This window comes from Lycorma delicatula, chromosome 1, assembly GCF_047948215.1.
Source record: "Lycorma delicatula isolate Av1 chromosome 1, ASM4794821v1, whole genome shotgun sequence".
Lineage (NCBI taxonomy): Eukaryota > Metazoa > Arthropoda > Insecta > Hemiptera > Fulgoridae > Lycorma > Lycorma delicatula.
The window spans coordinates 80,622,028-80,647,678 of record NC_134455.1 but is presented as its reverse complement, the minus strand read 5'-3'; the positions used below and the strand labels follow the sequence as shown (position 1 = coordinate 80,647,678).

The following is a 25,651-nucleotide window of genomic DNA, read 5'->3' as shown; positions in this document are numbered from 1 at the left end:
AGGGGATGAAAATTTAATAATAGCTGGAGATTGGAATGCAAGCATTGGAAAATACAAGGAAGGAAGTATTGTGGGTGAATATGGGCTAGGCAGAACGAATGAAAGAGGGGACCGACACGTTGAGTTTTGCACAATGTTTAATTTAGTAATTGCCAACACCCAGTTTAAAAATCATAATAGAAGAATACACATATAGAAAAAGCCTGGTGGTACTGCAAGGTATCAGATAGATTATATCATGGTTAAACAAAGATATAGAAATCAACTTCTCGAGTGCAAAGCATATCCTACAGTAGACATTGATAGTGATCACAATTTAGTGTTAATAAAATGTAGATTGGGGTTTAAAAACCTGAAAACCAGGTGTCAGCAGATGAATCGGTTGAATTTAGAGAAACTTGAGGAAGAGGGATAAAGAAGATTTTTGAGGAGGACATCGCAAGAGGTCTGAATAAAAATGATATGGTAGAAAATATAGAAGAAGAATGAGAGAATGGTAAAAAACGAAATTGTTAAATCAGCAGAAGCGAACTTAGGCAGAACAAAGGGAACTGGTAGAAACCTTGGATATCAGAGGATATATTGTAGCTGATAAATGAATGTAGAAAGTATAAGAATGTTAGTAATGAAGGTAAAAGGAACTATTGACATTTAAGAAATACTACAAACAGGAAGTGCAAAAGAAGAGTGGATTAAAGAAAAGTGTTTGGAGGTGGAATGAGAAGTGATCACTGGTAAAATAGATGGAGCATACAGGAAAGTTAAGGAAAATTTTGTGGTACATAAATTAAAATCTAATAATGTGTTAAATAAAGATGGTACACAGATTTATAATATGAAAGAAAAAGTTGGGTAAGTGGGTGGAATATATTGAAGAGTTATAAGGAGGAAATGAATAGAAACTGCTGTTATAGAGGAAGAAGAGGAAGTCGAAGAGGATAAAAAGGGAGATGCAATAATGAGATCTGTATTTAATAGAGCATTAAAATATTTGAATGGCAGAAAGGCTCCTGGGATAGACAGGATGCCTACAGAATTAATGTGCGGTGCAGGTGAGGAAGCAATAAATAGTTTATACACAAACTGGTATGTAATATTTACAAAAAAGGGGAAGTCCCATCACATTTCAAAAAGAGTGTTATTGTCATGATACCAAAGAAAGCAGGATCAGATAATGTGAAGAATACAGAACAATTAGCTTAACTACTCATGCATCAAAAACTAGAATTCTGTACAGAAGAATTGTGAGGAGAGCGGAAGAAGTGTTAGGAGAAAACTAATTTGGTTTCAGGAAAAGTATAGGGACAAGGGAAGCAATTTTAGTACTCAGATTAATAGTAGAAGGATGAGTAAAGAAAATCAAACCAACATACTTGGCATTTATAGACCTACAAAAGGCTTTCAAAAACAGACTGAAATAAAATCTTCAGCATTTAAAAAAAATTAGGGTTCAAATACAGAGATAGAAGAACAATTGCCAACATTTACAGGAACCAAACTGCAACAGTAATAATTGAAGAACATAAGAAAGAAGCTGTAATAAAACAAGGAGTCTGACAAGGATGTTCCTTATCCCCGTTACTTTTTAATCTTTACATAGAACTAGCAGTTAATGATGTTAAAGAAGAATTTAGATCTGGAGTAACAGTACAAGGTGAAAAGGTAAAGATGCTACGATTTGCTGATGATATAGTAATTCTAGCTGAGAGTAAAAAAGATTTAGAAGAAACAATGAACGGCATGGATGAAGTCGTACGCAAGAACTACTGCATGAAAATAAGCAAGAACAAAATGAACGTAATAAAATGTAGTAGAAATAATGTAGATGGATCACTTAATATAAAAATGGGAAGAGAAAACATTATGGAAGTAGAAGAATTCTGTTATTTGGGAAGTAGAATTACTAAAGATGGATGAAGCAGGAGCGACATAAAATGTCAAATAACACAGGCAAAATGAGTATTCAGTTAGAAATATAATTTGCTTACATTAAAAATTAATTTAAACATCAAGAACAATTTTTGAAAGTATATGTTTAGAGCATAGCTTTATATGGAAGTGAAACTTGGACGATCTGAGTACCTGAGAAGAAAAGATTAGAAGCTTTTGAAATACGGTGCTATAGGAGAATGTTAAGAATCAGATGGGTGGATAAAGTAACAAATGAAGAGATGTTGTGGCAAACTAATGAAGAAAGAAGCATTTGGAAAAATATAGTTAAAAGAGACAGACTTACAGGCCACATATTAAGGCATCCTGGAATAATCGCTTTGTTATTTGAAGGGTAGAGGGGAAAAATCGTGCAGTCAGACAACGTTTGGAATATGTAGAACAAATTGTTAGGGATGTAGGATGTAAGGGGTATACCAAAATGAAGCGACTGGCACTAGATAGGGAATCTTGGACAGCTGCATGAAATAACTGAAGACAAAAAAAAAGTACTGTTTATCTGCTACAGAAGAACGCAGATAAAACTAAGACTGCATGTAATAAATACACACCTCTTTCAATAGCTGGAGAAGATTCTCTAGATTTTGGACCCTGAAACAAAATAGAAAAAAGATATATCAAACATTCAATAATTTAAAAAAATATAACCAAGTTGTATCTGCCCACAGTTTTTATTTAAATTTTCTAAATTTACTTCATTTAAATAAAATATAAAATATAATGATAAAATTAATATTTGGCATCTCAAGAGTCTGACGAGACATAAATAAAAATACTGGTACAGTATTTAACATATTTTAAAATGTAATTAATAATTTCACAAACAAAGTCTATAGATACTTCATTAATTTAGAATTCAAGTTTCATAGTTTTTTGCGTCAATATAAATTGACAAATATACTTCTATATTATATTACATTTATACATATTTAACATTTCTGGAATATACAAGATGGATTAAGCGTAACTTTTAAATATTAAATATTATTATGTTTTTTATGCATGATTAATAATAATGCATAAAAATCAAATTCTACATCTTGGACATATTTTTCAACAGTATCTATATTAATTAGTTGACAAAATTGTTTAAAAATTTAAGTTTGCAAAATATTGACTTAAGTCATATTTGTATCTTAATAAAGATCAAATCAACTGCACAAAAAATCTATTTCAAAAGCATTTTAGGAAATTTTATTTAATTAATTCAGAAATTTTCAGTATTAAAATTTTTCCTAATTAGTACAAGGGCTGTTTTTTTTCAACCTCCGATGGGCTATAAAAAAAAGACACATTGATATAACAGAATGATTTTATTAGTAAAAGTTGAGCAATATCTAACTTATTTTTCTACATAATCGCCAAAATGATTGAGGCATTTGTTGTATCATGACATCAGCTTTCTGATGCCCTTTTCAAAGAAATTTGCCACCAGTGAAGTAAGGCACGTCTTCACAGGCTTCTAAAGTTCTTTGTTGGTGGCAAAGTGTTGTCCACCCAACCATGCCTTCAATTCTCGAAAGAGGTGAAAATTACTAGGAGCTAGGTTTTGACTATACGGTGGATGGTCAAAAACTTTCCACTTGAATTGTTTGAGAAGGTCTTGTATCATGTTGGCACAGTGCGGTTGTGCATTGTTGTGGATCAAAACCACACCCGATGAGAGCATTTCTCTTTGTTCTGGATCGCTATGCAGAAGCGAAATAAAGATTCACAATTAACTTCCTTTGTTATTGTTGACCTCTGGATCATAAATTCCATAAACAAGACACCTCAAAAAACTGTCTCAAAATGGTCTCAAAAAACTGTAGCCATTCTTTTCCTGTTGCTCAGGGTCCATTTTAATTTTTTTGGCTTGTTTGGAGAAGATAAGTGCATCCACTGCTTAGACTGTTCTTTGGTTTCTGGATTGTCATACGGATCCAAATCTCATCGCCAGTAATGATAGACTTTAAAAACTCTTCTCCCTCATTGTTGTAATGCGTGAGAAACATTAAGGCTGGCGCCATTTGCTGCATTTTGTGAGTGTCACTGAACATTTTTGGGACACAATGTGCACACAGTTTCCAATATCCTAGGTCTTTAGTCACAATTGCATACAGAGAAGAATTTGAAATTTCTGGGATTTCTGCTGAAAGTTCACTTATTGTAAACCTTTGTTTGTTGCAGTCTAAATCATCAATACGCTCAACCAGGCGTACAGTAGCGACAGACTTGTGTTAACTTAAATTTAGTTTGTTTCTTAAATTAATGAATTTAATTACTACTTGCAGGTGCTGTAATAACTTTTTTTAATAATTTTTTTTTTCTTTTACTCGTACATTTTTGTCCAAGAATGTAGATTTCAAATAGTAAAACACATTTTACTTGTAATTTCCTGATGAATAAAAACAAGAAATGTAAAGAAGTCAAAATAAGAAAGATATTGATATTTGCATGAAATACACAGTACAGATTGATCTATTTGTACATCCAGATGTTTATCATCAACATCCAATTGATTACATTTTTCATGTTACACGTAAAACAATTTTTTTTTTAATACAGATTTTAAAACAGATCTTATTTTTGATTTTTTGGTAAGAATTGTAATAGTTATGAAGGGATAAACTGACAATTGTCTACTGGGAATAAAGTGCATTCACCTGCAAAAGTGGAAGTTATATTTATGAGGTTAATTGATCCTGCTGCCAAAGGGTAGTGGTAATTCACTTTTAATATGTATATGCTTTATATATATTGTTACCACATATATGCCTAATTTAATATCGGTGGACAAACACAGTAGCAACTCAGATGTGAGCTGGCACGCAGTATATGTATGTGCTGCTATAAGTATCACTCTTGCCATGCAGTTGAGTCATATTTTCACATGACTCCTTCTACTGAGTTTCATAAACTAAAGGGACTGATGGGATATTATTTCCAACATGAAGAAGAGCTGCTTTCAAACTATGCTTTGAGGAGTCAAAGTAGCCATTCATTATAAAAAGATGCCATTCATCAGGATGGTGCATATGTCCCACAGCTTACAGTAATGATTCCACATTATTATATTAAACTAAGTCTTCGTACTGGAAGAAGAAACATTCAATTTCACACTACCTGTTACAGAAAGCACTTAGTTTAAAATATTGTGTTGTAAAAGATTCCATTCTTTAAGCGTGATACAAAAATTTCTGCTAGATTCTTAGATAAATTTAGATCACAAACAAGATCATATAATTCTGACTGATTAATTAAGTGTACTTCAATATTAGTGTTTTCTAAAGAGTCGGGGTCTTTCCTTTGTTATCTGATAAATCCGCACAACCTTCAAGATCAGCAGTTTAATCTGCATCTAATTCTCATGTTTTTGGTGGTACTGGAAATGTAAACTGTGGACTGACAGGCACTCGTCTTATATCAATGAGAATATCAGGATATTTAACAGCATGGATATTTTTGTTATACAAAAATAACACTCCATGAAGTGATCCTTCAGTTCTCTCCAAACTATTGGAATTGTAAATGCCATCTGACGAGATCCATTCAACCAATCACTTAACAGCATTACACATGAACTACAGCAAATAAGAGGGGCCCAGGACTTGTCCTAATCACCTGCTTTACATCCAAAATATAATTCATATATGATATTTTTATCAATGGAGTTGTATTTATCCTCTAATGTTATCACAAACATAGCAAAAACTGCCTGGATGGTTACAGCACCTGCGTGGCACTTTTATTAAAAGGTTCACTGCAATACACTCGCAAACATGTATTACAAAACTTAAAATAAAATTACACATTGGTAGGAAAAGTAGCTGCACCACTAAATGATACAAGTTGAAAGCTCAAACCTGACTGATGTAGTTGAGATCTTTCTTAGCCAGCATGATACATTGTTTATTGTTACAGTTTTATATATAGCACTGAGTCATCAAAACAAAATTCATGAATGCTGCGCAATGTGTGACTAATACCATGTGATTTATGGGCAACAGAATTACATTTGAAAAAAATATGACAACATTTGTGCATCATTTTTAATTGTTTTAATTACTGTGTAAATAAAATGAATACTTATTTTTTATGGCTATTTATCAATTCAAATAAATTTTAGTTTATTTAGCAACTTAATAGGTGCAGTAAATAAAATAAATAATTATTATACTGCATCTGTTCATGCACATGTACTTGCTAGAAAACGGAAGGGCAATTAGAAAAGCAGGAGTTACAAAAAAACCATAGGGAAATTCTGACCATATTTGGAATCAGGGAAATTTAGATTTCTGTCCCAATCACAAATATGGCAGCAATGATTGTTCTGCTATAACTCATAATCTCTATCAGCTGTTCATTGAACGTATTGTTTCATTGTTAGCTAGCTATTTGTGATTGTGTTTAAAAGACTGTTTAAAATGATGCTCCTTTGTCTGATTGCACCAAGAAAGCAGTGAAGAGTTTTCAGTTTAGAAGGGGTGAAACCAGCAGAGATTATTCGTCAAATGCAGCAGCAATATGAAGACAGTTGTTTGAGTGAAAACAAGATCTACGAATGGATTAATTGCTTTAAAAATGGTAGGATTTCTCTCAGTGATGAACAGTGGAACTTTGTAGTTCCACTTCAAAGACTAATGAAAATATTGAAGCAGTTAAACAAATGATTCTTGATAATCGATGAATTACAGTTGATGACATTGCAAGTTAGTTGAATATAAGTCATGGCTCAGCATTCTCCATCATCTATGATTCTTTTAACTTTCGAAAAGTCTGTACTTACTGGATTCCATGTCAATTGACCAGCATCCACAAACAGAATCGTTTGAAAATTTCACAGAAGCTTTTAAAATACTATGAAGATGAAGGAGACTCATTTCTTAAGTGAATAATAACCATTAATGAAACATGGGTCCATCACTTTGAACCAGAGAGTAAGTGACAAAGTTTAGTGTGGAAATATCCTTCATTTCCCACAGCAAAAAATTTCAAAATTCAGATATCTGCAGGAAAGATGATGATAATGATATTCTGGGATATGGAAGGTTCACTTTTGGTTTACTTCATACCTAAAAGTCAATCAGTAAAAAGTGATAACTACTGTGAGCTACTGTATTTACTGAAGCAAAAAATCAAAACCAAAAGACGTGGTAAACTTTCTAATGGCGTGATTTTTCTTCAGGATAACACTTGACCCCATACAGCCAAAAAAACAGTCCTTTGCCTTCAAGATCTCGGTTTTGAGCTGCTGGACCACCCTCCATACAGTCGAGCTTGCCTCCAAGCAATTATCATCTTTTTGGCCCATTAAAAGAAAGGTTGCGAGGGAATCATTATCGATCTGATGAAAAGTCCATAGAAGCGGTGAAGAATTTTCTGCATACTAGACCGAAAACTTTCTTCCAGGTAGGAATTCAAAAGCTCATTAAAAGATGGACTACGTGCATACAAGTAGGAGGGGATTATGTTGAAAAATAATGCATGTATCATTTATGGAAGTACATACTGATTTTTTGAATTTCACTTTACTTTTTGACTTGTCCTCATACATATTTGATTCAACAAATATTGATTGTGTAACAAAATCATTGCTGAACAGTTGAATTAATGATTTTCAAAACTAGTAATCAGCGAGTAAAACTCATAAAAATTACTGAAAATCTATTTTTTAATATGCTACCTTTCTTCTCACAGGAGGAGTTGGAACAGTTAAAGATGTAGGTGCTGTCTTTGATGGGAATAATTCTGGAGCATCTGTCATCAATTCATCTACCTGAGAATTAGAAAATTAATCAGTATTAATTATGTACATAATTACTATTCATAAAAAGATTATTTAACAAGTTTCCAATTGTATTAATATCTAATGTACACTACTCTACCGTCAAAATAACATTAACCTTTTGTTTTACTAACAATAAATTTTAACAAGAAGTCTCAATTCTTGAGATATTAACTGGACAACGTTAGCTACATGAGATGTTTCATTAAATAAGCAACAGAAATATAAATTTAAAAAATATATATAATAGCAAACAAGAATAAATATAAACTTTATTTATTTTTTTTTTAGCAGATAGATGAGTTTTCTCATGCCATATTGTAAAAAAGAAAACTAATGTCTTAATGTTACTGCTTTTATTTTCATTTGATGTTTCTTTATTTAACAATTAAACACCATATTTTCAAAAGATAAATTATTATTATGCGTTAATTAAAAATATTATTTTTTTATGGTTGTATATTTTGTTTCTAAGAGCCAGTTTTGTTTTCATTCACATCAATTTTTTCAGATTCATCATATTAATTCCTTACAACTGCCATTAACTTATATTAATTACGACTGTTTACTATGAAATTAAGTTACAAAATGAATGAATTTACAGTGTAGACTTTGATTATTGTTTCATGTAGAATATTGTTTATTAAAAAGTTTTTTTTTATCATAAAAGTTAATAATTAGTATTTTGTAAAAAAAATATTCTAAATTAATTCATGTTATTGAATCTTGCATTAAATTACAGAGTATAATTACAAAAGTAATATTATTATATTTACTCAGTAAACTTTGATTATACTTTTTTTATTTTTGAATTTCTTCATTAATAGTTTGGAGAAACTGTAATTATGAAAAACAATTAAATATACATACATATATATATATTGATTTTTCTAAAGTCAATACTTATAAGACCCATATTCTTCTGTACCAATATATTGTATTTTTATAATCAAAAACAAAAAATTGAACAATCCAAGTACAGAATTACCAAGTAAATGATGAAATTACACCTTTTTTTTTTTTTTTAATTTTCAAAAAGCACTTTCACAGGATCCAACATTCTAACATCATCAGTTCTATATAAGATATATTTATTTAAAATTACATATCAAACTTAATTTTTTTTAAAAATTAAAATATTAAAATTATTAAAACATATGAAGTCAATTAAATAAAATAACTACATATATACAAATATGATGTCAAAATAAAAAAAAATAAATTAAAATTACATTTAAAAACAAAATAAAATAAATATAAATAAATTTATACTATGTAACCTGGCAAGCCAATGTTACATTACTGAGTGGATTTGAATTAAATTATTATATGCATTACAATTATATCTATTTTTATCTAAAAACATGCTACCATCTGTTGCTGCTTTTATAAGAGTGTCTTCTTCATATTCTGTCGGAAAGTTGATGAAGTTAGAAATTCTTTTGTATTTACATATATAGAATCTCTCCAAAATTTCCAAACTTTTACTATTATTATTTAAATTAAATTTCTTGATTTCCACTATTTCCAAATTTGTCTGAATATCAGTATGTTCATATCTGTATGTTTGTTATTAATAAGGTGGTCAGCAACATTAGATATAACCAATTTACCATTTTTATAATTTCTAATGTGTTCAAAAATCTAGTTTTAAAAGACCTATTAGTTTTACCTATATATATTTGGTCACAATCATTACATTCTATTTTATAAATTCCAAATGAATTATATAAGTCAGTGTTATTGTTATTTTTTAAATATTTTATTATATGATTGTTTGTCTTGTATGCTGGTTTAAATTTACTTTTATCATATATATTGGTCATATTTTCAACAACATTATCAGTGTATAAATATTTTAAATATAAGTTGCCAATTTTTTGTGTATCCTTTATAAGTATAAGAGTTGTAGCATTATTAATTTTTGAATTTCATTTTTTGTATATATTATCAATTAAAGAAACAAATTAAAGGACTATTAGAAAGGTTCGGCTGTTATTGCTTTCACAGCTCTGCACAAGTACAACTGAGTGTTCATTTAGTTCCCTTTGTCATATTAAAATATGGCTAAGAAGCGACCTTGGGTGAAAACAGGTTAAATGGGTTAGCTATGTTAAGCATTCACCAAAAATTGGTTTTCACTAACAAAGAGCAATTAGTTGAAGCTATAGTTAGACAATTTGCATCTAATCCTCGCAAACTATTGTAACAAAATTAGATTTTTAAATAAATATTTTATTCTTCCTTTTGTTATTGCATATTATTGAGTAGCAGCCCACTTCATGGACTACCATTTCATCATGAAAGAAGTTAAATTCAGGAAGCTGCCCCTTTCCATTTTAAGCTGCTAATGCCCTGCTATGTTTCCTTTTTCCTCTAATCCTAGCTAAAATTCTGAGTTTCTAATAGTTCCCATTTCCTTTAAATCATTCATAAATTTTATTCCTTTCCAGCCTCTCTTTTTTTGCATCTTCCCTGAATCTTCTGTTACCATTTCAATCAATATTTCTCGTGATATATATCAGTCACTTAGCTTTCTAATTTGAATTGGTTTGATTAAACTTCTATTCACAATACTTCATTTCTCAGTTTTTTCTATCCTTAAAATCTTCTGGAATTTTTCCACATTTCAGCCACCAACCTTTTGTAATTTCTTTTTTTAGTGTCCATGTTTACATACATACATTAAACATAGCATTTGACAAATCTTCAACTGTAACTTCATCTTAAAACTAGTTGCAGTTTCTCTTTGTTAAAGGCTTCCTTAACAAAATAAAAATAAGAATATCTATTTTTATTTTGTTTTCAGTTTTGCAATCTTCTGTTGACATTGACCTAAATATCTGTATTGTTTTACTTATTCAATTCTTTATTTTTATCTATAGACATTCATTAGGTTATTGAAGAATAAATATTAAATTATTGTTTCCTATTTTCATTACTTTATATTTTTCAGTCATATTCTGCCAGAAATTCTTTTGATTTTGAAATCATAGCGTGAATATTCTTTGTCTCATCATGTCGTCAGCTATCATTTTACAATTCATTTTTCTTTTTTCTAGAACATTCATTTTAATGATATACAAATAAATAATGTACATAAAATATATACAAATAAGGTTAGAGATCAAACAACTAAGTTTGTGTATTTTTCATTTTCATAGTTCTACGATTCAGATACAATTCCTTAATTACCATTCTTTTCTATTTACTCTTTGCCTTTGAAATATTTTCACTACTTTATCCCTTTTGATGCAATTGAAGGCTTTACCATATCTATAAAACACATATTTCTTCTTTTACTTGATTCTACATACCTCTCACACTCACCAATAATTCTTAGCCCAGTCGCATTCCTTGGACTACTACTGAACCCATATTTTCTATTGCAACACTCAAAAGATATTGTTTTACTCAATATCCTGTTCAAAGTTTGGAAAAAAATATTTGCTGAATGTGAAATAAAACTTTCATAATCTTCACATTCTATTACACTACTTTTTGGAGACTAAATCATGCTTTAAGTTATCTGCCAATATTATAAATAACATTATAACATTTACACAACTCTAGTAATCATACTCCATTAAGATATTTAATCACATTTTATTGTTACTTTTTGTTTGTATTATTTCCTACACGATTTTCTCCTTTTATTATTCCCTGAGCAATCATTGAAGCAGCATTCCTGTAAATCTCACCTTTTCCTTCCCATCCCACTTCATTTATTCTTTCTGTTTATTTTCATATCTCTTTTAAAATTTTCTAATTTTCTTTTTTATGGAAGTGTTCTTTCATTCCATGCGCCTACTTGTACAACTTCTTTGTAGATCTTGTTGACCCCTTCTAGCAGCTGTCTATGGCAACTTCTCTTGCTGCTTCCCTCACAGATTCAAATAGAGAACAATTTCATCTCCAGATTGTTTAACAAAGCAGATTTTTATGCTGCTAGAGTTTATTTTAAAATGCAATTATGATATTATACAAAATATTTATTTTACTCTTTTTAGTTATACTCTTAATTAAAATCTGCCAGGACAACAAATACTGTCTCGTAAAGGATACCTTGAAAGAAATATAAATGTGAGAAACCTGTTTTGTGTAAGAAAAAAAAGGGATGCAGGAAAATGTTACTTTTATCTTATATTTAAACATATGCATTGTTTCTAATGATTTTAACTATATTATCCAAATTTTCTTGACTTTACAATTGTTCCAAACAGTTTCATAAAAGATACTATTTTAAATTGTGAAGCATCACATCTATAATATAAAAATATCAGATTATAGTTCTTCAAAATAATCAGGATATTGGCTCCCTTCATAAGGTCTTGTTTTCCTGATCAATAAAGTAGTAACAGGTTCAATTGGTTCTTTGAAGAACATCAGCAATTAAGAGATGAATCAATCAATACTGATCAAGGCGTTCAGTGATGAGCAGAGGTGATCCCTTTTATGTCTCATTAATATGTGTGGTATGTCATAAATCTCTTAATAGCAGCAGAGAAGTAATTTTTTGCTGGTATCTTCTGGAGATTGACATTACCAAAACTGCCAGTGTGCTTCATCCACAAGGTGTTAACAAATGTGAAAACAAATAATGAAATGTCAGAGCGGGATGGAGGAATCTATACTTTCCTTTTATTAATGTTTAACCTTCCCATATATCAGAGAAAATAAAAGTACCAGGATTGGCCGATACATTTTACACACTAACCTGCTACACAGCGACAAAAGGTACTATCGAGTTTGGCATGGCAGCACATAATAGCTAAAATCCCCCTCTACAAACCTGCAATAATGTGTTGAAATCAACTGATTTCAACACATTGATTTCAACTGATCAACTGATTTCAAACCGTTAAACTTAACGGTTTGTTTTCAGTAGTGGTTAAAATGGAGTCAAGTACGGTCAATATATCAACACAGTTAAAAACAATGTGCAGTGATAGAATTTTTAACAGCAGAAAATGTGAATCCTATGAATACTTTTATCATTTAAAAGCGGTTTATAGTTGATGGGAGTACTGTGAATAGGTGGGCATTGAAATTTCACGAATGTGAAGCTGGTGAAGTGACAACTGAGGATGCACCCTGCAGTGGACAACCAGTTTCTGTAACTGATGAGAAACATCAAAAGAAGGTGGACGATTTGCTGCTTCAAAGTGACCAGCAAATCACCCAGCAATGCATCGCTATTCAGTAAGGCATATCTAAAGAATAATAGGCCACATTACAGAGCAATTAGGTTACCGTTAAGTCTGTGCATGATGGATACCGTGCAAACTGACGAACAAACACAACCAGCATCATGTCAAATGACGTGAAGAATTTTTAGAGCGCTATTGTGTTGAAGGAAACAACTTCTTTTTTAATATTGTGACCAGATATAAGAGTTGGGTACATCATTACAACCCGGAAGAAAAAAGGTAAAGCATGGAATACAGACATTACGAATTACCAAAACCCAAAAAATTCAAAAATCAAGGCTCGATGAAGAAACTCCTTTTGACAGTGTTTTGGCATGCCGAACACATTTATGTGACTGCATATCTGGATCATGGGACGACTGTGAACTCTGAACAGTATATTGAGATGTTAAGACACCTCAGATTATGAGTATGTTGTGTTCGAAAGACCACCTTGCCCATAATCTTGCAACATGACAATGCATGACCTCACACATTGAATGCCACTACAGAAGCTCTCTGCAAGCTGAAGTTTGAGCCTATTCCGCATCCGCCATACTTGCCAGATTTGGCTCCATGCAACTTCCACTTCTTCCCTCATCCTAAGAGGGGTCTCAGACATAATCATTACACCACCAACGATAGGTGAAGAAAGCTGTGGCCACTCAGCCCTTCACCTAGAAAGACGGAATTTTTCAGTGACAGAATGCAAAAACTTGTCACACATTGGGAAAAGTGTATCTGCAAACAGGGATTATATTGAAAAATAAATAGTGCATTTTGTAGCTAAGGTATTGTAATTTTATTAATTTTTTCTTTCATTCCACTATCTTTTTTCATTCACATGCTATGCATATATATGCAAAATTTATCAGCCGAGCTTCATAGGTTACCTATCAGTTCGAGTACGGCCATTCATCCCCAACCCACAGCGATACTTCCAGTGTAATAAGTATGGCCACACTACAATATCTTGCATGAAAACTGTGATATGTATTCAATGTGCTAAAAAAGGACACAAGCTACTAACTACCAGGAGAAAGAAAAATGTGCTAACTGTGATTCATATTCGGCTCATGCACAAGACTGCCCAACCTTTAAAAAAGAGAAGGCAATTCTCAAAATTTGTACTGAGCAAAAGCTCTCATTTCCAGCCACATGTAGAGAATGCAAAAGGATTCTTAACTTCTGAAACCAGGTTAACCCAGACATCTCTTTTGCAGTTGTACATAAAGACAAGCACATCCAAATCTGGATAATCAGCAGGGCATATCCTGCAGTGAGTTACAAAAGCTTGTTGTGATGTTATCTGATCAAGTTTCAAAAAGATCCCTTCAAAAGTTCTGTCCTCAAGGTTTTGCCTTTATGGGCAAGGGTCAATACAGCTGGTTATCTAATAAAATTGCTCCCTTTTAAGGGAGCCCAAAAAATACTTCCTTTGGGATGTCCTCTCTGGTGTCCCATTTTTCAAAATCTCTCCCTTTATTGCCGTATATGCTGGATGTTGAGGAAACTGCCAACCCCAGGGAATCTAAATTTATTAAAATTAAAAATCCCAAGAAGAAAAACCAGATTATCTACAATTAATTTTATTTACATGATTTAATCTGTATCTGGAATATAAATTTAATCCAGTGGAATGTTTGTGGCCTTTGATCCCCCTGGAAGATATAAAGATTTCAGTAAAAGATTATGACCCATCAATAATGTGTAGCCAGGAGACTTCAACCATCAGGATGATTTTCATATTCGTGGCTACTAGGATTTTTGTTGATTGTATTACGGAGGATATAGAATATGGATGTGTTGAGATACTGCTTAACAAACCACTGGTAACCCAGATTCTAGCAGTTGCAGTTAGTCTCAGCTCCATTGAAGATTAATATTAGTAATTTATACCAGTACCCCAATCTGATTTTTTTTAAGTACAGTAGATATTAGATATGTATAGATATCTGTAATATTTTAAGGCAAGTTCCACTCCGATGCTTATTGTTGATGACTTTAATGCCTATCACATCTTGGGGCTCATGCTCTTGCTCATTGAGGGACTATATGAATGACAGAGTGAGACAATCCTCTGATTTTTGCCTCCTAAATGACAAATTCCCTAAATTTCTTTCATCATCATTTGGCACGAGGTTTAACATTGGTCTATCTTTCTGCTCTCCTTCTGTATTCCCTCATCTCGAGTAGACGATATATAGACCTTTATGGAAGTGATTACAAACCAATAATTATATCGATACTGTATTGTATATTATTGATACAATATTGGATACTGTGAACAGCTGTATCCCACGAACATCTGTCTCACTCACAAGGTGGAATGTGGACTGTCAGAATGTGTTGAAAAATCGCTGTTGTGGTCTATGTCGTTTTAATTGCCAGCCAACAATAGAACATCATCTAATCGACAACTGAAGAGCTAGAGCTACATGTTGTAGGGCGTTTGTTAATGTGAAACAATGCTCATGGTTGAGATACGCTGAAACGATAATCCGCACAACTCCGACTTTTGTCATATGGAAGAAACTCTCCAATCAATTTGATGCTATACATCTAGCCAATGAGTCATAGAAGACCAGCACTGTGGAATTTTTATTACTCCTCCTGCTAAGATAGCTCTTGGGGAAGCTTTCTGTGATGTCAGTTGTACATCATCACATTGCAACTCAAATTACAGTCTGAAACCTTTACAATCACTTTCTTTAAATAATTCAGTGAACTGTTTGCTAAATTCACATTTGAAAAATTGATGTACGCGCTAAAAAATTCTCACAACGTTCCTCAAGATGCGATAATATTCAGCATAGCATGCTGACACATTTTCCTGACTACTTTTAGACATTTTCTATCCACGTACAAGAGAATATTCTGTAATCGTGTTTTCCCAGCAAATTGAGCAGAAGCTTTGGTAATCCCTGTCCTAAAAACTCAGAAACAAAAAGCTTATCCTTTCAACTACTGTCCTATCTCTTTAACCAACTCAATGTGCAAGTTATTCAAAAGAATGGTAAGCATAAGGCTTATTTGGTTTCTGGAGAGGAACTCCGTCATTGCTGCGGCACAGTGTGGCTTTAGACAGGGCAGATGTTGACTACTGGTAGCCCTTAGAAGCAGAGATATTAAACTCCTTTCTATGCTGTCACCTCCTTGTGGCTATATTCTTTCACATCAGGAAGGCATATTGTACTGCCTGACGAAGGGATATACTGAACACACTGAAGGAGTGAGTCTGGGAGGACACATACTGACCTTCATTTGCAATTTCCTTAGAGGTCGGTCCTTCTGTATATGTGCAGGTAATATGGTATTTGATAATTTTCCATTAAAAAATGGAGTATTACAGGGCAGTGTCTTGATTATTAGTCTGTTCGTTGAGGCTATAAATAGTATAGTTCAATGTGAACACAAGCATGTTAGATGTTAACTTTACGTTGACAATTTCTCAATATTTATTTCATGTGCATCTTCTACCACTGCAGAATGACGTCTTCAGAATACTCTATCCCAGTTAGAAGCGCAATCTAATAACCCTGGCTTCTCATTATCCCCACAGAAAACCGTTTGTGTATCCTTCTCATGCTTAAGAGAGGTCTACAAGCCCTTCTTTTGCTATAAGATGAACAAATTAAGATTGCCAGTAAAGTGAAATTTTAGGGATGTATTTTGGAACTCTATTTGAGATGTCTGAAATCTTTAGATATGCCATAGGTGATAACCGACACACAACTGGGTGCAAACAGGATTTGTATGCTTTGATTCTACTGTGATTCGATCCTGATTAAACTATGGCAGTGTGGTGTACTCTTTGGCCTTATCTACAGTATTAAAGATGGTGGATATTGTGCACAACTCATCTCTTCATTTCACTACAGGTGCCTCCTATCCGAGTCCATCCATCAGCCTTCTTGTTGATTCTGGTGAAACATCTCTTTAGAACAGATCAAACCAATTGATGTCATCCTATGTAGCCTGCATCAAAGTCAGGCCGGACAACCCAAACTTTTAAATTTTTTTCTAATCTCCATGTTCATTGGAATGAAAACTCTTCTCAGTCTTCTGCTTGACTTGGTGTTAGAACTGTTTGACTGTTTTCTTTACTGAATATTGAACTCTCTTTGTTCTTCTCACTTAACATGTGCCTTGGAAACCCAATCTGCCTTTATCTGCCTTGGAGAGTCAATTCTATATATACTGACAAATTAAAAACAAATTCTGTTATTCTTCATCAAGAACTTTTTCAAATCCTATCTGATTTATAACCAGATGCAACTGCCTATAAGATGGCTACAAATATAATAATTTAGTCACCTGCACTTTTTTTGTGGATGAGTGAACAAATCTCTTTGGACTCCTATCTATTAAAAGTGTCTTTGCCACTGAGCTTGATACTGTTAATAAAGCACTGAAATCATAAATCTTACACATCATTATGTTTTCTGAATGCATTGCATGCAATAGGTGATATTAATCTGCGACACCCTCATGGAAAAAAACGAAGCACTCTCTTCCCTAATTCATCGCAATACGTATGTCAGCTTCTGCTGTATTCAAAGCTATGATGGGATCCCAGGAAATGAGCATGCTGATGTCACCACTAAGCAAACATGTACTACTCGTATTCTTGCCTCCAATTTTCCCAATTTTATAAAACAGCAACTGTGAATATAATAGCAGAATGAGTGAAATACAACAATAGATAACAAGCTACGACTTGTAAAAACATGGTATGCTATTGGCTTTCATCCAGTAGAGCAAAGAAGAGAGAGGAAGTTCTTCTTTGTCATCTGCGAATAGATCATACCGGACTGACTCACAGACGTCATGATAAGATTATATTACACAGGATGATATTCCTATGTATCCTCGATGTAACTGCTATATAACTATTCATAACATTCTTAAGGACTGTGCACATTACACAAACTTACATCGCAGGTTTAAGTGCCTACCAAAGTACAATGTACTTTAGGTGACGATGCTAGCATGATTGATAAAGTAATTGATTATTTTCATTGCCTAGAAATATATTGTCAGTTGTAACACTTTTGTTTGTTTATTATATTTCTTTTTATTATTTGTATTTTTATTATTTATTATTATTTTTATAATTTATTGTAATTTTTTAATTATTATTATAATTTATAATTTATATTTTTGTTGTTTTTATTTTATTTTTTACTTTATGTAGTATATGTAACTTTTTTTTTTAGTTAGGGTTTAATTTTACTATATCCAAGAAGAAGCCCTTTACACCTCTCTCAGACTTTGTTGAAATCTATTTATATTTATTTAAATTTTATATATTATATATGTGCTGTTATATTTTTATTATTTAAAATATTTTTAACTTTTGTGATATTAGTTAGACTGTTGTGATATTAGTTTTAAGGTTTTTTTAAAAAAAACCTTATGTTAAATCATGTTAAATAATGAAAAGCAGCAGTAAAATAATGGAATCTTCTTAACTTAAAAAAAAGCTGATTTTCTTAGAATAAATGTTATATAACTAATATTACAGATAAGCATGCAGAAATATATTAAACCAAAATCTGTACGAATAGTAATAAATTTGATTAGTAACATAACATTTTAGATTTAAATTAAAGGAGAAGTATCAGAATCTGTTTATACATATTAACTACTAACCCACCATACATAGTACCTAACCCACTATCTGGGCTATTTTTGCAATACTCTTCAGATAAAAAATAGATTATAACATTATGACAACTGACCCAATTCCCAGGTGACAATCCAGGCAAAAAGAGATCAAGGAAAATGAAAGTGATGGTATAATCAACCCACAAAGAAACTATAAGTTTCTTAGGAGATTAGGAGTAGTTTACAATCTAGCTAAAATTCCACTGCTAAACTTTCCTGTTTTAAATAAAAAAATTGGTTGTTATTTCTTACCAGTCTTACAAGTGCTGCAACCTTCCTTTCATCATCCTGATCATTACGTCTCTTAGTTACAGATGCTTGCTTCATCAAATCTCTTTCCTTTTCTGAACGTTCCTTTTCTCTTCGCAATTTCTCATTTGTGGTACGTAGTTTAGCATGAGCATCTCTAAGTTCCAGTAAATCACATTGCATCTGTTAATCAAAAAACTTCATTTTTTTTTTATTTTATTTAATTTACTAATAATAGTAAAACTCTAATAAAGCCAATTACAGATTCATCACAACACAATTTTTCTCAAGTAACCCAGAACATTAAATAGTTTAGAGGAATAAATTAATTTTAATAATTACCTTATGAGTTTTTGTTTTAAGTTGTGTCAACTGTTGTAAACATCAGTCAATAGTTAATACCAGCATCATACAGTGAATCTGCACTCAGCACTATTTAATCTAAACGATCTATGTAAACTGATTTATTAAATTCTTTATTTCATAACATTTAACAGGTACCTACACTCTAAAATATTCTAGATGTTGCAGAACCATTAGTTTATAAGGAATGCAGTTTATAATCTAACACAATATCAAAATAATTTTTATTTTTTATCAGAGTTTTATATATATAACTTTTAAGCAGATTATTTACCACATAAATCTTCAATAAAAAAATGAATATTCATTGTAAATTTATTTTTTACATAATTATATATATTTTTGTGGTATACATTATTAAAAAAAGACAACACTTTGAACATTACATAATAAATATAAAAACACACAAAATGACTTACAAAATAAACATACATAATTTCACAATTCAATTTCAACATACTTTTCAATTATAAAAAAAAAATCTGATGTGAACATCACATGACTTCCTTGTACGCCTATTAAATTACATATATACATTTTTAAAAGCACACTAAATTTTATTTCACTAATAACTTCTGTTTTTTTTTCATTGTTATTATTGAATTATTATTTATTATAATTTTTTTTACAATCAGATGTTAATAATTATTAATAAATCAAAATATTTAAATTAAAAGAAAAAAGAGATGAAGTCTGATTTGAACCGATGTACCTTCTTATAAGATCCAAATATTTCATAAATTAAAATTTTATTTGGCTATAAGTCTGGAACCAATAAAATGAAGTACCACTTATGATATATCATTGAAAAGCTCTCAATGAGGGCTTATTAACAAAAATTCCAAAATATAATTTTTTTAAATTTTGGACTTTTTTAGGCATTATTGGTCCAGTCAATTGCAATTATAAGAAGAGGTGCACAACTAGATGTTACAACTGTCCAAAATTTCAACATTCTATGGCTAAACATTTTTGAGTTATGCGAGATAGATATGTCACACAAAAACTAGTCAAAATGGGATATTGCCATTGAAATCTGTAAACTGAAATTTTTTGTGATTACAATACTTCTTTGTTCTTCATAAAGGAAGCAAAAAATAACATCAGCTGATATCAATATGAAAACAGCAACACCAATCAATGAAGATGGCTACAAGACAAATGAAAGTGATATAACGTGTTTAGAAAAATCCATGACAGATACTTTTATGCGTATGGAACTTCAACTCGGCTGTAGACTGTACTTAAAAAAATGTTTATCCTCTTTCACAGTCCAATGCCAACAATGATAATAGTATATCACAGGGGCAACTGAAATGTCATTAAAAACTGTATTTATAAAATCTGGTTGAATTTGTGGTTTCAAAAGTTTATACTTTTAAACAATTTTCATCACCAACCATCACAGACAAATGTGTAGAAAAAAGTAGATTAAAAAATGTAACAACTCAGAATAATAATTATTAACAGAAAGAGAAATTTAAATTAGTGCGAGCAATAAACAGAAGCAATAAAGTAAGCTGAATTGTTTTGTATAAAGCTCACACTGGATGTACTAAATAAATAAGAATGATAAGGGAATGTTATAATATGTAACATTTCATACATCTTCTTATTAAATCAAACATTTCTTATTAAATAAAGAAACAAAATCCAATTCAAGTTTGTCAAAATTACATAAGGTTAGGAAAGAATACAAAAATAGTTAAAAAAAACAACATTAAATTGCTGCAGAAAGAACATTGGAAATGAATTTAATTGTACGTAATATTGATATAAAATCTACTACAATAAGTCAAAAGTGCTGAATTCCAATTTTACATATTCAAAATATTTTTAAGATTAATTATGCCAAGCAAAAATAAACTAATCCATATTATAAATGAAAATAAAAGTATATATGAAAACAAAATGCAATACATGCAGTCCCATTGTGAAGAATTAAAAAATGCACATAATTTAGGCAAAATACAAAATATATTAGCCCAGACATCCATATTATTTATATATTTCCCCTGTTTGTGTCTTTCCAGTGGGATTGCAGGTTTGCATGATCAATGAACTTCAAGTACTTAGAATAATATGAAAAAATTATTGTTCTATTTTGCTATTTTTTTCTATTAATAATAACAGATTTTTTTTTAAATTAAAATTTAAAAAATATTTGTCCAAATGACTGATAATAGTGAAGAGATTAGTAAAAAAAAAACCAGAAATGGAATTAGAAATACAATAATAAATAAAAAAAAGTTGTGAATATTAACTGCCATAATTGAAGGCTACCTGAAATAAAATCACTCCTAAAAAATGACCATTCTCACAATAATAGCTAATACCTCAGTCCAGGATTTCTAAGTAAGTTTCTACTTTAATTAGCCCAATGAATAATGCCACAGCAATGGCAACATCTAAAATGTTTACATGGTAACTTGGCATTAGCACGAAATATGGTGATGTTCAGCATTACAAGTGATATGGTTACTATTTACCAAAGGGGCAGAGTGTCTAATGAGCATTGTTACCTCAGAGAAAACAATTCTTGATTAGTGTCTACTACACCTGAGGTATTTTTCATGCATCAGAAGCATGAGAATATCTAAACTGAACTGATTCTAGAGGACGGACAAAAGTAAAGCAACAAATTTATTTACTTCACTGTTGTAAAACAATGCATTACATGCACTGGTTCAACACAGCATGGAAAGAAAACTTTTCAAAAGGAAATAAAGAAATCCCCCAAAAAATGAAGCACTGAAACAATTAACTTTTGATCTTGGAAAATAAATCTTAAAAAAAAGAAACCTTATTAATAAATACAGTAACTCTAGAGCATTATATTGAATAAATCAATCCAGAAATAATGATAAAAACAAAGAAAAAGATCTGAAAACAGAGTATAAGCAAAAGAAAAAGAAGAAATTTTTACCAGAGATAAATGCCTAGTTAGGTAATGTTCACATTTCAGAAGATATCAAGTAGAAAATTTAAAAATAAATCACATTCTATTAATACATAAATGTTCAAATATTAAAACTAAATAAAATACAAAATATATGGGTGTGTGTATGTGTGCGTGCACATGTGTGTATGTAACTCAGTCACAGTAAGAACCTAGAGTTATAAACAAGAACCCAACAAATTACTCAACTTCACACATCATCTGTCCATCATACAGAAGTGTAATCAGCACAAAAATGTTAATACTAATTATATTGAATTTATACATTATTGAATAAAATGGCTTTAATCAAATTTTTCAGTAAGATATTCATTAAATACAGTGTAGTTTCCAGTTAACAATATGTTAAAAAAACAGTCTTTGTGATTTTAAGCATTTCAAAATCAGTGGTTTTCCTTTTTTTTATTTTAATACTAAGATATGGAGCTAATACATAAAAACTTACTTCATTTAGCTTTTTCCTATTTTCTTCTTGTTCTTCTTCAACAGTCTTTTTCATTTGTTCCAGTTTTCTTTTAGCTTCCAGACGTTCCTTATCCCGCTCTCTTTCAACCTATATCAGATTGATCAATAACTTAAAAAATGTAAAATATAAAGTATAAAAAAGTATTAATAATGATTAAATCAAAAACAAAAACAATACATTTTTGATTATGATGTAGATACATCAGTATAATAAATAATAATAAAAACGAGAAATGTTCTCATTAATAAAAAAAAAATAATAAATAAATAAAAAATTAAAATATTTTTAAAAATAGAACTGATGAAATTAATAGCTGCTGGATTATATTTTCTCGTTTTCCTGTTCTATCATATTATCAATCTGATAAAACGTTTTTAATTTTAATTTAATTACACGACTGCACAAAAAAGGAGTGTAATGTATGAGTATTTGTGGTGTATGTGTGTTTGTTTGTTTGGTTTGGTTGTTCCATGGTACCAGCTCAATGGCTGAACAGATTAGATTATTAGGCTACATATATATGTTTAAATAAATTTAAAAAATTTGAAAAATCTATCATATGAATGAGTCGTTCTTGAATAACTCACATCTCAATGCTTCATTCTGAATGATTCAGAAATCTTGAATTTAATTTAGGGTGTATGTATGTTTGTTCCACCATAGCAGCTCAACAGCTAAACAGATTTTTATATATGACCCCGGCATTGGAATCCTTACGTTACCAGTAGTGTAATAGGCTACATAAATGCATAAATAAATGTATTTTTAAAAAAATTATAATACATACAAATACTATATACAAAATTGTCACCTGAATGCTTTTTATTATCCTATTAGTAATTACCTATATTAATGAGCAATATTTGTCAGCAATGATTTTTTTTTGGGAGTCACATATTTTAATTTTTAAAATTTATCTCTTTTTTTATTATATGATAGTACAGGATCCAGCAGCTGATTTCTGCAGATATCTGTTTTTTTTAATGAAACTTTTTTTAAATGAATGATTTTAATGATAATTTAATATATTACTGTCAGATTGCCTAGCAAAAATTAGCCGCAATTACCTTTAATTAAAATTAATTTATTTTAACAAATTGCTACTATATTTTTTTAAAGTGAATAAAATGTCATTTGAAAGAAAATGACGTGAAGAATTTTTAAAAAAAACGGTTGCTAGCTCTCAGTCAGCCGTAACTTCCAAGTTGCCAGGTGTAAACAAATATGTTATTATTAATTATTTATGCTTATCGTGTTTTTCAAAAAAATTATATACTAGACTGAAGTTTAATTTTTTCTCTACACAATATCACATGGTTGCCTGTAATAAAATGGCCGCAAGTAGTGGTTGCCATTATTTGATCTAATTACTTTCATGCTGGATTAGTGTGAATAGAGAGAAGGAATGTGCATGCTGCTTTATGTTGTAAACAAGAATGCAGCATGACTATCGTATACAGAAAAAATTAAACTTCAAATTTTTTGAATAACACAATGAGTGTAAATAATTAACAATAACATAACTGTTTACACCTGGTAACTTGGAGGTTGTAGCTGATTGAGAGCTGGCAACCATTTTTTTTTATATTCTTTGCATCATTTTCTTTCAAATGACGCTTAATTCACGTTTAAAAAAATATAGTTGCAATTTGTTAAAATAAATGAATTACAATATATTTAATTAAAGGTAATTGCAGCTAATTTTTGCTACGCAACCCAACAGAAATGTATTAAATTATCATTAATCATTTATTTAAATCAAGTTTCATTAAAAAACAGATACTGCAGAAATCAACTGCCAGTTCTTAGACTATGAGTATCTGATCTAAATTTCATGACTGCAGTTCTAGTTCTGGTGTTAAATCTTTTCAATCAGTTTAAAATGCAAGTGAAGCAAAACAACAAATGTTTCATAATGAATTAGAACAATGATTAAAAATATTTTTACATTTATAAGGAAAACTATTTTGCTACTGAAAATTGGAGATTTAGGTTTAGAAGAATTTGTGCAATAAAGACAAAAAATATTTAGGGAGGCCAATTCAAGTAAATATTCTAGAAAATACAGACATAAATCATTCTATGATGATAGATTACATGATGAACATTTTATATATAAGATATTTATGTTTTACTGTTTTCAACATACATGTTTTATGCATATTTAATGTCTGTCTACTTCTGTAGAAAAAGACTCAAATTAAACTATAACAATATTATCATGCAACAATTGTTTATGTTATTAGATATGCAATTTGGGTCTGATATAAAAAAAAAAAACAATTAAATTTGTGAAGTATGTTTTTTCATAAAATTTGAAGTATGTTTCAAGATTTGTCAAAATCTTTTCTAATTACATTATTTCTAATTACGTTGTTACTTTAAAATAATTTTAAAATTGACAATTCCATAACTTTGTTTTGTTTATCGACGAAGCAAATATCACTTGAGATGACGTCAGCAATTTATGCAATGAGCATATTTAGGCAGAAGTAAATTCTCATCAAATGGTGGAAGGCAATTATCAACTTTGATTCAGCATCAATGTATGGTGCAGCCTTGTTCGCAATCAATTGTTTGAATTGTTTATATTACCTAGCCACTTAACCACTGAGGTCTACTTGAACTTTCTTCAAGAAGAATTGCCGCAGCTGCTTGAAGATGTTCCTCTAGCGCTGAGACACAACATATACTTCCAGTACTACGGCGCACCTCCCTCTTCTCTTGTTTTGTTTCCACTCACTTAAATCATCATTTCCTTGAAAAATGGATTGGTCACTGAGGTCCACCTTCCTGGCCAACAAGATCGCCTGATCTAATACTTTTAGATTTTTGTGTCTGGGATGGATGAAAAATGTATAAAAAATAAAAACACACTCTCATGAGGAATTAATTATCCATACTATGGATGCAACTGAGCAACTTAAGGAAGCCATAAAGAACTAAAAAGCAGTACAAAAGCATTCCAAAAAATGTGTTAAAAATGGCAGGCTCATTTTTGAATATTTATTATAACCTGGTCATATATGCACTTTGAT

General features: G+C 30.7%; 1 protein-coding gene across 6 annotated transcripts in view; it reads right to left on the bottom strand.

Annotated features, from left to right (window-relative positions):
• The window catches only part of LOC142319510 (uncharacterized), a 341,658-nt gene that overhangs the window by 34,025 nt on the left and 281,982 nt on the right, over positions 1-25,651 (bottom strand). For all 6 annotated transcript variants that reach the window (XR_012755208.1, XM_075356870.1, XM_075356889.1 and 3 more), the window contains 4 exons: positions 22,593-22,700; positions 18,829-19,008; positions 7,616-7,708; positions 2,502-2,541 (listed from right to left, as the gene is read on the bottom strand). Coding sequence is in view for 5 of the 6 variants with exons in the window: in XM_075356870.1 (XP_075212985.1) it covers positions 2,502-2,541; positions 7,616-7,708; positions 18,829-19,008; positions 22,593-22,700 (421 nt within the window). In the remaining variant the exon portion in view is untranslated. The remainder of the gene's footprint in view (positions 1-2,501; positions 2,542-7,615; positions 7,709-18,828; positions 19,009-22,592; positions 22,701-25,651) is intronic.